This window comes from Porites lutea, chromosome 8 (assembly GCF_958299795.1).
Source record: "Porites lutea chromosome 8, jaPorLute2.1, whole genome shotgun sequence".
In the NCBI taxonomy this organism is placed as follows: domain Eukaryota; kingdom Metazoa; phylum Cnidaria; class Anthozoa; order Scleractinia; family Poritidae; genus Porites; species Porites lutea.
The window spans coordinates 20,362,753-20,378,489 of NC_133208.1; the positions used below are offsets into that span (position 1 = coordinate 20,362,753).

At 40.1% G+C, this 15,737-nt stretch overlaps 1 protein-coding gene across 1 annotated transcript in view; it reads left to right on the forward strand.

Moving 5' to 3' along the window:
- The window catches only part of LOC140945613 (DNA mismatch repair protein Msh6-like), a 39,162-nt gene that overhangs the window by 15,335 nt on the left and 8,090 nt on the right, over positions 1 to 15,737 (forward strand). The window contains exons 16-33 of the mRNA XM_073394627.1: positions 2,629 to 2,719; positions 4,034 to 4,128; positions 5,104 to 5,140; positions 5,952 to 6,018; positions 6,578 to 6,632; positions 7,433 to 7,504; positions 8,562 to 8,670; positions 8,932 to 8,995; positions 10,021 to 10,119; positions 10,530 to 10,607; positions 11,328 to 11,423; positions 11,716 to 11,818; positions 12,155 to 12,209; positions 12,667 to 12,767; positions 13,150 to 13,168; positions 13,552 to 13,756; positions 14,170 to 14,241; positions 14,561 to 14,633. Of these exons, the coding sequence (XP_073250728.1) occupies positions 2,629 to 2,719; positions 4,034 to 4,128; positions 5,104 to 5,140; positions 5,952 to 6,018; positions 6,578 to 6,632; positions 7,433 to 7,504; positions 8,562 to 8,670; positions 8,932 to 8,995; positions 10,021 to 10,119; positions 10,530 to 10,607; positions 11,328 to 11,423; positions 11,716 to 11,818; positions 12,155 to 12,209; positions 12,667 to 12,767; positions 13,150 to 13,168; positions 13,552 to 13,756; positions 14,170 to 14,241; positions 14,561 to 14,633 (1,491 nt within the window). The remainder of the gene's footprint in view (positions 1 to 2,628; positions 2,720 to 4,033; positions 4,129 to 5,103; positions 5,141 to 5,951; positions 6,019 to 6,577; positions 6,633 to 7,432; positions 7,505 to 8,561; positions 8,671 to 8,931; positions 8,996 to 10,020; positions 10,120 to 10,529; positions 10,608 to 11,327; positions 11,424 to 11,715; positions 11,819 to 12,154; positions 12,210 to 12,666; positions 12,768 to 13,149; positions 13,169 to 13,551; positions 13,757 to 14,169; positions 14,242 to 14,560; positions 14,634 to 15,737) is intronic.

Sequence of the window (15,737 nt, forward strand, 5' to 3'; positions counted from 1 at the left end):
TCTCTTTGCTCAAGGTGATACCCTTATCGACACAGCACTTGAGGAAGGTACAGACACGTGCATCGTGTTCTTCATCTGTTCGACCCCAAATAATCACATCGTCAGCGATACAGCGGACTCCCTCAAGGCCTTCAAGAGCATGATGTAGTCGTTTTTGGAAGATTTCACTGCTGACTTTCAAACCAAATGGGAGACGAAGCCACCGATAGCGTCCGAAAGGCGTGGCAAACGTGGTCAACAAACTTGATGCATGATCGAGCTCACAGTGAAGGTACCCAGACTTGAGATCACAAACAGAGAATACTTTCGCCTTGGTAAGGTCTGGAAGAACATCTTCTAGAGTGGGAAGCTTGTAGTGTTCACGTTTCAGTGCTTCATTAAGAGGTCTTGGGTCAATGCAGATACGAATTCCAGCTTTCTTTTCAGCAACAGACATTTGACTGACCCAGTCAGTAGGTTCATCCACAGGCACAATGATTCCTGCATCCACTAAACGCTGAAGTTCATCTCTGACAACTTGTTTTCTAGACTCAGGCAGAGTGCGGGCACAACGGACGACAGGAGTGGAACCTTCAATGGTTGTTAAGTGAACTTTCTTCCCAGGTAGGGTACCAGGGGTGTCTTTAAAGGCATCAGGAAACTGTTTGAAGTATTGGCTACCATGGGTGACAACATTAACTGCTTTAAACTTGTCATAATGGACACTCATGAGATTCATCTTCTGTGCAGCAATACAGCTGAGGAGAGGTGTGAAGTGGTTGTCAACAATGACAAAGTCCACCTTGTACTTCTTCTTAGTGGTGGGGTTCTTGACTTTGACCTCACACTTGCCAAGGGCAGGTAAAGACGTTTTGTTCCACATCTGAAGATGAACCCTCTCAGGACGAATAGCGTGCTGATCCCCCAGGTAGTGCTTTGGAAGAATACAAACTGTAGCCCCACAGTCAATTTGCATTCTGACAGGCCTTTTGTTGATTTCCATTTCGCAGAAAATAAGCTGGTTGCCAGGGTTTACTGAATTGACAACTTGATCTTCAAAAGCTGTTACAGTGCTAATTGTTCCAGTGCTGCTTTCAGATGAATCAGAGGAGTAACCATCAGCAAGAGAGTTGACACCTTGGTGTTTACACTTCTTTGAGGCTTTGAAGTGATTTCTTTCACCACAGGCTGCACAGGTTTTTCCCCAAGCAGGGCACAATTCTTTTTTCATCACATGAATTTGAAGACAGTATAGACACTTCTTCTTTGCAGGTTTCTGATCATCACTTTGGAGAGGTTTCTTGGTTTTATGCTGGTGTTTATCTAGGCCTGACTTCTTTGTCTTCTTCGATATATCCTTGATCTTATTAATTTCTTCATTCTTCAGGGCCTTCATGTGAAGAGAAGCAGCTTCCATTCCTCGACAGATGTCAATAGCTTTATTCAGAGTCAAATCATGAGTAGAGAGTAGCTCTTCGCGTGTTTTGTCATCCGAGATGCCTAAGAGCAGGCGGTCCATAATCAACAAATCTCGCATGCAGTCACAGAAACCACAAGTTTTAGCCATGTTTCGCAGAACTGAAAGATACTCATCAATTGACTCACCAGAAGCTTGATCTCTACGGTTGAACTGAAAACGTTCAAAGAATTCCTGAGTTTGACCGAGAAAATGCTGATCGTACTTGACTAGAATATCTGCCATCTTGTTACGGTCCTCGCCTTCGGAGAATTTCATGCCGTTGAAAATTCGCATGGCTTCTATTCCAATGCTATGCAGTAAAATGGCGCACTTGTAGTCTTCTGGCTGGTTGTTTAAGCCCGTGATGATACAGTAATTTTCCCATCGTTGTTTCCAGATTTTCCAGTTGTCGGCCCGATCGCCTTCGATCTCTAGGAGGTTGCGGAGGAGAAACTTGTGGCCGACGAAAAGCAGGAGCTGAAGCTTGCGGTCCAGAAGCTTGACTGTCAGAATCAGTAGGCATTGTTTACCGCTGCCACCATGTAACAATTATTACCGGTGTATTAAGCCGGACAAGAAGACGAAGTGAATTGAGCAACTTCAAGATGGCGGTTCAACAACAACTCTTTTAATCCATGAAAGCGAGGCTAATACGTCACGACTTACAATATCTCAATGTTAACCAATGCTAACCAATATTGTCACAAACGGTATCTTGTAAACTCGAAACGACCACATGTTTCGGTGTGAAATCGGTCTGCCCGTAGACTGGAATGGGTAGCCCATGCGTAATGTTTGCGATTTTGAATCTTACGTGTACTTCATCAACATGAAGTGTACCTGCAAGTAACGAGATATGAAATAACCCAGTCATAATGTAAATGCGATATGAAACAAAAAAGTCATTCCATTATAAAATTCGCGCCGGTGCAAGTTTTCTCATTTGAACACCCCCTTACACAGGGTGTTCATTAGGAATCAGAGAAAGGAGAATTCTCCATTAACTACACGGAATTGTCCAGCTAACCTTTGCAAGCATATGACTATTTTTTTATTCCGATGTGGAGCCTCTTTCAAAATATTCTCCTGTAACGTTACAACTTTTTCCTGCTACGAGAATTCTTAATGAAAACCCTGTTTACATACGTTATTAAAAATAATCATGGAGTAACAGGGGCATTATTTTGTAGGTTTTGTGTCCTCGTGGAGGTTTAACATTAAAAACTCAGCATGTTCTTAACCATGAGCTGATGTCTTCCATGAAGGAGTATTTGACACCAGGTACTATAATTATGCTAGGTCATTATTGTCAGTCTGAAAAGATTGGTTAGTGAAGCTGTCTTGTAAATATGCCACATTTGAAAGTTTTCATGATGTCTTCTTTAGGATGAGATTGTGCTAACCAGTTAATTTGTAAAACGACTTTGGAATCCTTTTTTCAATGATTTCAGCCACTCGGGTAGTTTGAAATGTCAACCGTCTCCACCCCGTAACCTGTGGGAAGTGCAGGGAGAGAGATCCCAATGGGTAAGGGGCGGGGGGTGGGGGGAGAGACAGATAACATTTCAGACTACCACTCAGTACTTAAAGGGCTGGGTAGAACGGGTTGGGGTTAGTGACTCAACAGTTTTATTTTTTATTTAGGATGTGGTGGTAGGCCATCATTCGTTTTCTAAACCCCTTATGTACACCAGACCTTGAATTTTATACCCTGCCTGTTGGGAGCGATGGGAACTACAGTGATAACCCCATACTAAGGTGCTTAAAATCCATCCTCTGCATCTGATACATTTGCTTATGCATTCGACGTCTTTAGGACAGACACCCTGTGGACACGGGATCACTGTCAATTCTGGGAATCTGCCCACCTACCCCTCCCCTAAGCCAACATTTTGCCCCAAGTGAGAAGTAAGAGTAAATGTTAGCTTAGGGAAGGGGTAGGTAGGCAGTTTCCCAGAAACGTATAATGATCCTGGACATGCACCAAGTTCCTGTCTTACAGAGGTGTCTGCCTTATAGAGAGTCTGAAAAAGGCTGAAGAGTGCAGGGTTCGTTCAAAGTATTGAATTATTTTTTAAAAAGTCTTGAAATTTGCCCAGCAAATTTCCAGACCTGGAAAAAGTCTGGAAAATCCAGATAAGATCTGGAAAAATGATAAAAGGCTTGAGCTTTTTTTGCAACAAAGGCTCTATTAGTGACAGTTTTTTCGTTTTGGTCAAATCTTACTCAATTTTTCCTGTAGGTTTGCAGCATATCATGTAAAAACGCTTTCTTCCTGTATTTTTGTAAGGTCGCTATTTATCACCTATTTGATGACAGTGAGTCTGGAAAAAGAAATTATTGTTTGGAAAGAGTCTGGAAAAAGTCTTGAATTTTGGAGTCAAAAATCCGTATGAACACTGAGAGTGGTAGGGGCCAACATCAGGTGTCCATTTTTCAGGTATCCATCTGATAAAGGGAGCTATTAAGAGTTGCACTGTACAGCAAAGTAGTTGTACATCAGTGCAAGGTTTCGTTTTTCATAAGCAGTACTTGACAGTGCCCACAGTACTTTATCTTCAGCTGTTGTTGTTTTGTGACTGCTATCTTTTGCAGGATCACAATTCTGGGATGCAGGAAAGACACTGAAGGTCTTAGCAGAGGAAGAGTATTTTAAGGAAGACAAAAATAGCACAGAGAATTCAGTAAAGGTAATTTTCTACTTCAGCATAAAAAAGTAGTGGTGAATGTTAAGAGGAGTGGAAGGAAGACAAACAGCATAACTAAACATGCCATATTCATACAGCTGTATACACTTGACCCTCCCCTTCCCCTATAAGCCTTCATGTTCCCTTTCCTCTTGCCCACTGTACTATTTTGATTGTCTTTTGGTATGATTTGTGTCCATCCTTTTTCACATTTTTCGGAAATGCTTTGGCGTTTTCTCAAACCATTTAAAGACAACTGTTTTGTGCGAGTACCTTCATGATGCTACTCACATTTGAGCACCCACTTCCCCCTAGCAAGCTTCTTTAGGTAATTACTTTCAATTACAGTCGAACCCTGCTATTTTGACTCGGCTAATTCGAAGTCCCCGCTATTTCGAAGAAATATTGAATTCCCTTGGATTTCCTCTTATGATTTCAGTCATTTACTATCAGCTATTTCGAACTTGGTTATTTCGAATTCCCCGCTATTCCGAACCATCGTTCTTTCCCTACACCTTAAATCAACCCCGTTATTTCGAGCTTGTCAAAAACAGAGTACGTACATAAGAGCACAGCTTGAAACGTATTGCATTTTATTTGAGCTCGTGTTGCGTAATTAATGACTTAACAATGCTTGACTCACGTGCAGTGTCCCGCTAAGAAATTCCATCTGTGTTATTCAATTGCAAAACAAAATGCACTGTTAGTGAACTGTTCTTCCGGCTGAAATACTCATGTATGAGCTCTGAATTACTGTATTTTTATTTAATCAGTGTCTTTCTTCATACTGTACTGTATTTTATTAAAAAATGATTCATTGCTACGAATTTTACGTTTCCCCGGTTACGAAACCCCGCTATTTCGAACTTTTTTCCATTTCCCTTGGGACTTCGAAATAGCGGGGTTCAACTGTACAAATTTTAACTTACACCATCCATCACTCCTGATAAATGAAAATAATATTGTTTTCTGTTACAGAGTTGGCCCGATGCATTGAAAAAATGTACTGATGGAGGTAGTATACGCCTTGGATGAACTTCGTGTATAAAAAATTCTTTTAGAGATATTAATGGCCCTCAACTGCTTTTAAGAGAGGCAATTCTGTGGTTTACTGCCAGGCTAGTGTTATTTACAATGTAGAGAGGCTGACATTTGACATTTCAAGACCTGATAAACTTGTGATCAGTCTAAATGGAAACACTTTCATGATCGAATTGGAATTTGGTTGGGATAGTTTTCCACTCCTGCATATGAATGAGCAGTGAATTCACACGCGAGGTAGTCATAAAATTTGTGCCAACTTAGTTTTCCTGAATTTGAAGTAAATGTCTTTGAAACAGTTTTATCCATTCTGACCAAGAACAGGAGCTATTGTGAAAAAGTCGCTGCTCATTATCATGCAGGAATGCAGATTTGAATGTGACACTGGTTGCGGCAACGACTAACAGATGAATTTTTCAAATAATCAATTCATTAATGCAATCTTGGGGGTACGCTTGATCTGCCTTTACTGTAAAGTGGCAAAACCTGCCTGTTAACTGTATCTTTCCCCAATTTACCATGTTTTGAAGTTAGAGATTCCCTTTCCAAAAAGTGGCTTACTTTTGGCATCCTATTCTACTTTATTTGATTAGTAAATTAGTAAAGTAATGTTTTGGACCCAGGAAGCATATCATAAAGAAGTAGTTTTAAACTAAATTCTGGCCAGCCCCCCAGTGTTTTGACTAGTAAGCAAAATTTACACCAAGTGTACTTTTGGTAAGCTGGTTTTCGTATTTCCTTCTCCTCCTACAGTACATGTAATACATTGTTTTTTTGTTTTGTAGACCCCTTGGGCTTGATGCCAGGTGATGGAAGTGAACTTGCCCTCAGTGCACTTGGTGCTGTAGTGTGGTAAGAAGTATCAGTCTTGTATATATTGCAGTTAATTTTTTATTTCAGTTAATTATTGTTTTTCCTTTGTTTAAAATTCATTAGCACACATTACCATACCCAAAAACAATAGAAAAGAAAAAATAACTGCAACATATTCACCAAGTAACCCAGGGTTATCAATAAGTACATGTACCAGCCAAAGACAGGATTTCATTTCCCATGATCACCATTTTGACTTTTCGTTTCTAATCTGCTGTAATGCACAACCAGTACAGTAGAGGTTTGCAGTGATTAGTATGTTCTTGTACTAGAAGGTATTGTTTAAGACAGCAGAACAGTCATTTGACTTGGAGGTGCTCTGTTGTTTCCCTGTATTTACAACATTTTATAGAAGAGGTGCAAGCTCCCATAAGCAGCTATAATAGATTATTGTTTGTGAGGGGACCTCCAGGGTCATTTCAGGTTCGGACCCCTTTTCTGTTTGCTAGGCCTTGTGGAAACTTCACACTTACGTGAGCTTTACCTGTTTTAGCAATTTAGTTTAATGTGCTTTTCCGCTTTGAAACTTTTAAAATAGGTATCTGAAGAAATGCTTAATTGATCAAGAAGTCTTGTCAATGGGAAATTTTGAGGTACATGTTGTCACTGTCTGTTAACTAAGAGATGTGTAAGTCCATGAAGACAAAGTCAATCGTACCCTAGGTTACTTGAATTTTTCTAACACATAACACCAATAACATCGCGACTTAATTGACCAATCAGGTTCATAACCAGGGCCGAGTTGTTCAAAGCTGGATTAAGATAACCCAGAGTTAGTGCGAGATTTGATTTAAGATTTGAAAGCTTAAAAAGCAATTCGGTTTTAATTCTTTTTGTCCACAATTTGATGATTGGAAGCTGTGAAAATAAGAGAGAAAATTATCCGAGAAAATGCTTTTGAACACAAGAAAAAGAAACCAGGGTTAAATTTAACCCCGGGTTAAGCGCTAATCGGCCCTCGAACAACTGGGCCCAGAGTTTAATACCATCAACTTACTGATGTGGTACAACTCACTTTGATTCTGAAGATGACTGCTGCACGGGTTGTCGAAACGTCAGTCACGTACTGTCAACAACAACATTCCTATTCAGGGCTACGTTCACCCGGCCAATCATAATCAACCTACTTATGAAATGACTCTGTGGTTCAAACCTTTCACCAACCTTTCACCGTCTTGCATACTGTTAGATGAGACCAGTTGATCCTTGTATTGTCAAATCAGTTTTCTTCATGTCCCTTAGCTTAACTTAACTTAACCTTTTAAAGTTCTGCTTCTCAAGCCTGTGAGCTTTACCCAGACTATTAAGTATTTTTTCTTGCTTACTCAGCATTGTAACTTGAAGTCTGAAAATGGAAATAATAATATTGCTTTTTAATTTTGATTCCATTCAGGAGTACACTCCTCTGGATAGTTCTCCAAGCTGTGGTCAGACGGCAACTTTTGCAAAAGGAAGACAGCACATGGTATAGTAGAGATATTTCATTTCATAGCCATTATTATGACATGACTACAATCATGGACAAAAGTCCTTGGGACAGTACTGCAATATTCATATTTTTCTGTTATTTCTCGGTTCCCTCTTAAAACAATGCATTATTTTGGAAATTTTCTTGCAGTTCTCCCTCCCCCCCCCCCCCCCCCCCGCCCCCCTGCATACAAAGTTAAATTCGGAAGAAATTCTGGATACACACGTCCAACATTGTTTGTGGTGTTAGGGGAGGGGTGGACCTGTGTGAATTGGAAAACGCACCAGAAATGCAAAATTTAGACTACGAGTAGTCCCCCATTCTCCCTCTGGGATAGTAGAGTGAGCAAAACGCGAGCGCGCGCTCGCGTTTCGCACGCTTTACTCTCCCTGAGGAAAACTGGGGGACTACTCGTAGTCTATGCAAAGTTGTCCCAAGACTTTTGTCTATGATGGTACGTAGTTTTAAGCTTGAAGAGCCAGGATGTCTGTATTGACCCAGACACTCTGCACCATTTTGGTCACTAAGTGCTGTTTTGGCTGGACTATTGAAAAACCGAGGGATTTTTTGAAAACAAAAATATCTCCAATGATGGTTGACCCTCAACCGAACGGTCACCCTTGGGATACTCACAAGTGGCCACTTGATGGAATAGAATAGAAGAACTCTCGGTTTGATGGCCAAAATGCGGCCGCGGCCGCGATTGGGTGGTGGCCGTTCAGTGAAGGTTTCATTTACAATCCTTTTTTACAATTATTTTATGACTTTGATTACTGGCCGCTTAGTAGATGGTGGCCGCTTGATGGAGGTTCAATTGTAACACAAAAGGCAGAGAAACTAGCCTCTTAAAGACTGGGGTCTTACACTGTCAGTGCTACCTTCTTCTCGTCCTTAACTATAAAGTACAATTTAATGTGGCTCGGACCGAGCTAAAAAACTCGACAGTTTATTTAGCCTCTAAGCACTAACTTTTTTTTGTTCTTATTTGAGGTATTGTTTAATCATTATTATGTCGTTGAACAAATCAATAAAGAGAATTGGGTTATATCTACAGATTCTTGACAACGTAACATTGATCAACCTTGATGTTATTCCCAGTGGACCCGATGCGACTTCTGAAGGCACTTTGTTGGACAGGCTAGATCACTGTTCTACTGCGTTTGGTATTTAACTGTTCCATTACATTTCATACTTCAACTTGAGCTTGTCACCTTTGTATAGTGGTGAGGCTAGATTTGAGCATGTGTTAATGTCCCCAGGAGGTACGTTTACTTAGAAAGAGAGTCCAGTTTTAGTTTCAATAATGAAGAGTTGCAAGACGCTGAGGGTTCAAGGAATCATGATTCTACTGTAATTCCTGTTCTCTTCTTGCTTCTGTAGTGTCATATGTTCTAATTTGTTTTTGCTCTTTGTTCCTTCACAAGGTAAACGTTTGTTCAAGCAGTGGCTATGTGCACCTCTGTGTAACCCAGTTGCAATTAATGACAGGTACACAGTACAGCAATACAAAGTCAGCTTATTTGTTATTTGTTTGTACACGTAGTTCAGCAGCAGAGACTTAGCAGGGCCCAATACTTTCAAAACAAAGATCAACACATCATGAATGATTGAAGCCTGCGCCACAGACGAAACTAAACTGTTGGTTAAGTCCGTCTACGAAACGGCGCCGAAATCCTTGTCCTGGACCCCACATGTGTACCAGGATGTGAGTTCGCGCCATGATTGTTTAGTTAAAAAAGCCTTTGCCAATAGACCATTTTACAGTTGTAGACTTAGTACCCTAGCCTTCGAGTGAATGTGAGGCTGACGGTGACCTTTTTTTTATACAAACCTCCTTTGCTAAATGTCATGGAAATTGTCCTTGAAAAATACTTGGTAGCATAAGAATGACTTGATTTACATAATAAAGCACGAAGGTTTGTATCAGAGCACGGTCACCGTCAGCCTTGCTTCCATCCATAACTGTAAATTGGCCTATTTGTCAATCAGGTTGAACTGAAATTCGAAACGCATTTCCGGTAATTCTTTAAGTCCGTTTGGGGTCCAGAAGGATATTGCGGTGCTTCGCAGACGTTACTAATCAGGGCTGGATTACGTCTGTGACGCAGGCTACACATCGTGCTGATCATTCATCATTGCATCCTTGCACGGTAAACCCAAAGTAGCAGGTATAACAAAATGGCCCTTCACTAATGAAAGTGTCTAAAAATCAATTTGCACGTATTAGGTTTTGGTTAAATTTCTTTGCCATCACTGTATATTTACAATGTTAGATTTCCTTAGGAGACGTTTTGTAGCAGATGTGAATACACGACAGCAAAGTTTTCTTTCTTTTCTTAACTTTTATGCATTCCCCAGACTTCAGCAACAGGGAAATTCCCCGACATTTGACAGTTTCGAGTTGGTATAGTAGTGGCAAAATTTGAAAAACAAGTCCAAATTCATCTGAGTAGTTCTGGTTTTGCTGTCGTGGCCACCGTCCGTGTTAAAGCTCTCTAATGTGCACTTTACAGGTTAAATTCAGTTGAAGATTTAATGGCCAATCCAGGATTGGTTGCAGAGACCAAAGAAGTTCTCAAAACGTTACCCGACCTGGAGAGATTGCTGAAAAAGTAGGAGAAATTTGTTAATTTTCTTTCCTTAAGTTAGAAAAAAAGTAGTGGTATCTGGAGAAGCTACAGATCGTAGCGCGATGTTTGTTCTAATCCTTCACTTAGTTTTGTTGTTGTTGTTGTTGTTGTTGTTGATGATGTTTTTTTTAGAGCGGTTTTCACTTGACTGTCGTAAAACCAAAACCAAAGTAAATACACTAGCCAACCAAAGGGCGTAGTAAAACCAAAACCAAAACCAAAACCAATCCCTTTCGACAGTCAAGTGAAAACCGCTCTAACAAGATGAGCAACCTAGGAAAGTTATAACTTTAATAGGTCTTCTGTTGTGTTAACAAGAAATCACACATTTTCGACCAATAAAAGACTGGAGATATGGATGGAAGCCGAGTCTGTTGTTTGTTTTCTAACAGGATCCATACACTGAGTTTGCCTCGAGACAAGAATCATCCAGCTCACCGAGCAATTCTTTACAATGAAGACACATACAGGTAAGAATCAATTAGCTTAAGTTTTAGACTACAGTTCAACCTTTTGGGGTTTCGCGTCACGTAAGCGACCATCTCCCGAGAGCTACCGCAGATCTAAAATACCACAATTTCTGAACCATCATCTCTTGTAAGCAAGCGCTTTTCGTCGTGACAGTTTTACAGCTTTCCACTCTTTGTAACATCTCGTTACATGTGTAGCTTTTTTAAAAATTTTTAACAAACTTTATGACAAACGAAAACCAGTAATCCACCACGTACATGCATTCCAAACTACCTACTTTTAAGAAGTCAAAATATAAAAACGAAAAAACAAAAACGAAAAAATACATATATGTATACCGTATATCTACTATAATACCTGTTTACAATTTCAAAAACTAAGTTATTGATTTAAAAAAAAAGGCAGCAAGGATTTTCACTTCTTTTCATTACACGAGTCATTTCTATTCTTTCTGATGTACGTACTTCATTACTCTGAGTATACTAAGCGCTTTAAGAGATGACATGTAACTACGCCTATCGTGATTCATAAATACCAGGATGAGCCCTAGTAACTGTAAAATACACCAGGTCACCTTAGAGAGGTGCTCATAAAATCCATTCGATCCCATGAATGCTTTTTAAAGGAAAGTCTCTTAGCCTGAAAACGAGCAATACTTGCCCCCTAACGTTTAAATGCACTGTTACTCATGTTATCACCTTACTATTTTCTCACTGCAGCAAACGCAAAATTAATGACTTTCTCACTGTGCTGGAAGGTTTCAATAAGGCGACAGAAATAGTGACATTGTTTAAGGACCATGTCAGTAACTTCAGGTATGTGTAAAGAAGGGCGTCAATTCCTTGTCTAGCAAAATCCTTTAGACAGGATTCTCTTTAACCGGGGGTAGCAGAGCTAGGTAAGGGAGAGGTGGGGCTTATTTTTCAATTTGTAAACAGAATTCCCTGTCAGTTCATCACACTTCTACGAAATTATAGTTCAAAATTGAAATGAATAAACAACCCTTTTTGAAAAGAGACCTATACGACCAAAAGATACACATTTCTGAATTTGTAAAGGATGACGATTTGTTACCTGCTAAAATTGCTTGCATTTTCTTTGTTTCAGATCCAAACTTCTTTCTCAGGTTGTCACAGAAAAAAGTGGTGATGATGAAAGTAAATCCACCGGACAGTTTCCTAGACTGCATGATCTTTTGCACACATTCAAGGTGCTTTGGGTGTACTTCTTTTAAATTTTACGGATGCTGTATTTTCTCGAATGCTAGTTCTCAAATACTTGTAAATAGTACCCTCCAAGGCATTTTTGGGAGGTATGATGTGACTGAAGTGTAACAGAAAGTTATACGCAGGCTGTCAAGAACAATGAATAAATGATTTTTTTGCTTAGTATCTACCAACAAGACGGCAAGTTACTGTTTTGTAGGCTCAAACAAACGCTGGGTCTTCCAGGCAAAGCCGCTTGAAATGAAAGTTGGGCATTTAAATTGCTGAAGACTTAATTAGTTGTTTGCAAATGAATCAAGCACTGTTATTTGTTTTTTCAGCACGCCTTTGACCACAACAAAGCTAGGAATGAAGGTGTCATTTTACCAAAGCCAGGTAACGTTGGAGAAGATTTTGAAGGGATTTGTCCTGATACCAACCTCTCTAGGACAATCGTGGACTGTTTGTTGTTTTAGGGGAAACCTTGTAAGAATTCTTATATGTACAAGCTCTCACTGGACCATTCTCGGGGCGTTGACGCGCCCAAAAGGCTCTTCTCTCTCCCCTTGTTGTTCGTCAATTGCTAAGACAAGTTTTGGCAAAAGTTGGTGACAGTACTTTGCCATGACGTCATCAGCTGCATAAATGATTCTAATACGTCAACTCATTGGGATAAGTGTAAACTTCCAAGGGGTTAAGGTTGAATTAAGGTTTATACATCACAGAGTAGGTTTGGGATTCTGCTTCAATGTACCACAGGGAAACTTGCCTGTACATCAGACGGTTAAACAGGCCTTTTCTTGTCTGATGTTCTCGTTCATTCAAATGTTTTTTTTGCGTTATTTGTCCGTAGGGGTCGATCCTGATTATGACGGAGCTCTGGCAGACATTAAAGCGACAAACATCTGGTTTGATCAGTATCTTAAGAAGCAGTGTTCAGTGCTTGGATGCAGGGTGAGTGCTTAGAAGTGATTTCGTGACACCCTGAGTTCACCTTCTTGTTCCCTGACACGTGACACGTTCTCGTCCAATCAGTTGGGAGATTTAGAAAAAGATTATATAAGCTCACTTTCACTAGGTCTTAACTCAAATCGTTTTATAGGTCAGTTGGTTTAAGCACTGCAGCGCTAATGTAAGAGTCGTGGGTTTCAATTCCTTTTAAGGAACGGAATCCTTTTTAATGAGCTGCGATACCCATGTAGACAAGAATTCATCGATATCTTTTGATTCACCATCATTCTAGTGATCTTGGATCATAAATCCTGATCTCAAAGGTTTGCAACGTACTTGAGTAATGTTTGTTTGTTTGTTTGTTTGTTTTTCCTTTCTTTTCTAGGTCACGTATTGGGGATCAGGTAAGGCAGCAAGAAATCCTTCTTCAAACATTTATTTTTATTATTAGATTATTGTAATGTCTGCACGAAAGGCTAAGTCATCGATGGAAACGGATCTCGGATGATAGAATAACACAAGGGTTTCCTTCTGCCATGTTCACACTTAATTCTCCACACACAGTGAACCCTCAACCAGATGAAAGTACTTAACTGATTAGCTATTAAAGCTATAGAAGTAGTTTTTTCGGGGCTGACAGACACGACGAGTACGTGCTTTAGAACAGGGGCTAATCACACAAAAAAGGAAAGTAAAATTTCAACCAAGGATGAAATTGAACCACTAAACATGTTCATACGATTACAGACAAACAAATACAACTAACTCCATTTTCTGTCCGTTCCAGCAAAAAACCGTTATCAGCTTGAAGTTCCCGATTCCATCCGCAAGATTCCTGATGAGTATACTCTGCAGTCGCAGAAAAAAGGATTCAAGCGGTACTGGACTGCAGAAATCGAAGCGAAACTGGCTGAGTTAGTTGATGCAGAGGAGAGGCGAGAAGAAGCTTTAAAGGATACCATGAGACATGTGTTTCACAAGTTTGACCAAGAGTAAGTCATGAATTCCACTGAAATATTTCGGTTTCCATTGAGTGTTCGCGATTGACTTGTTTTGTTCTGCCACTCTTTGTGATTGGCTGAATAAATCTTGCGCCATTTTTCAACCAGTCACGAGTAGGACCAAAACCAATCATGCCTTACTCATGTGCTTTTTCCCGCGCTTTGCGTTAGCTTCGAAATCCACAGTGATTGTTGATCTGAATTTCTGTGCGTATCTTGATTGGCCAGGGTCGTTACTTGGATTTGACCTCACTAAATTGAAAGCCGTTCTCTGTTGCAAAGTAGTGCAATTCTAATGGTCTCTTGTTATCGCAATAGACTCTTATTTTGTTGCTCTCAAACTTGTTTACGCAGTCTTAAGGGTGTGACCACATGATTCTTGTGTTGTGGTGTCTTAATGATAGGTATAAGACTTGGGACAAAGCAGTTCAGTGTCTGGCCGTATTAGATTCGCTGATCAGCCTTGCTGCATTCAGGTACACTACTAATTTTGCCCCAGTTTACGACTATTTTATTTGACCTCTATTACGTCCATGCCTTATAAACTTAACAGCTTTTCCGTCTATGTAGTTCACTTCACAAGAGAACAAAGCCATGTCCGCACGTGTCCTCCTAAATTCAAACTTTGCGTTTTTGGCTCTTGTACACACGTGAACTTGAACTGTGCAAAGTGAAAGGAAAAATATCGTATCGTTGTATGTTTTCATGTACAGACTCGCATTGTCGAAGAAATGATCATGTCTCAACGTGTAAATGGAATAATCACCTTGATACTAATCCTGCCTTTTTTTCTAGTTCTCAAGGAGATGGTCCAATGTGCAGACCAGAAGTCGTTCTTCCTGATCAAACATCAGATGGAGATTTTCAGGTAGATATTTGTTAACGACATGAAAAAGGCTGTTATGTTTTGATAGTGACTATTATTTTGAAGCTACGATGAAGCTGAATAATGAAGACCAGTGACGATGAGGTACAATGATCTCCTAACAGCTGTGAGGTATCAAGGAAGGGGAATGAAAAAAATTTTGCTTTCATTACTTGTCCTTGATGTTTACTCGCAGTTCAACTTAAGTATAGTGAAATATTGCGTTCATTTTGGGATGTGTATGGAAGGTTCGTTTATCGTTTGCTTTATGGAATTGATCGCGACGTTTCGACCTGCCCACTGGTGGTCTCATCAGGCGATGATGTCGATTTACAGAGAGGGATTATTAGTAGCACCGTGGTTGCTTCTGAATGGTGTAACACCAACCCTACTCATGTTGACTCGAAACGTTTTTGTCATTGGTAGCGTAAGTAATTGTTCCCTCAGTGATCCGTTGTGTTACTGTTCGGCCGCTGTGACATCTGATCATGGACGGCCACGCTTTTGGGTTTTATTTTCCACTATCTGTATTTCCATTGACTGTCTCGGTTAATTAATAAACCTTTTGTGCCAAAGCGGTTAATGCCTGATCATATTTGCGTGTTCAGAAACGGCTGAACTCTGAGTTCTTGGAAACCGTCCTTGCTATTTTCCTTAATCCTTCGTGCGCTCAGATTTCTGAAGTGTAATGGGGCAACACCGAAGTGGTCAATCTACGAAATCAGAGATCCAGCAACCTCTAAGGTGGACCCAATAAGAACTTGACAAAAGTTGGTGTGAGGGAGACGTATCTTATTTGCCGAAAAAGGGTAGTTGCGGTTGGCATATCGGGAAAAGTGGCAATATAGGAGTTCACGCTCATAGTTGCGTCATGGGTAATCGGGGCAAGATGGCGGGAAATTAGAGGATTTGTATTGGAATTCAAAGCCAGCTAATTCTTTCTGAATTCATATATTTAATGCTTTCTCTTTGAAAAGAGTAACTTACGAGTTCAAATAAAAAATACACTACGTCTGGAGTGCAAAGAAGTCCGTGATCAGTTTTTAGAAAACCTTGATTTTCTCATACATTTTCTGTATTTTTGATACTGTCGAATTACAGAAAATG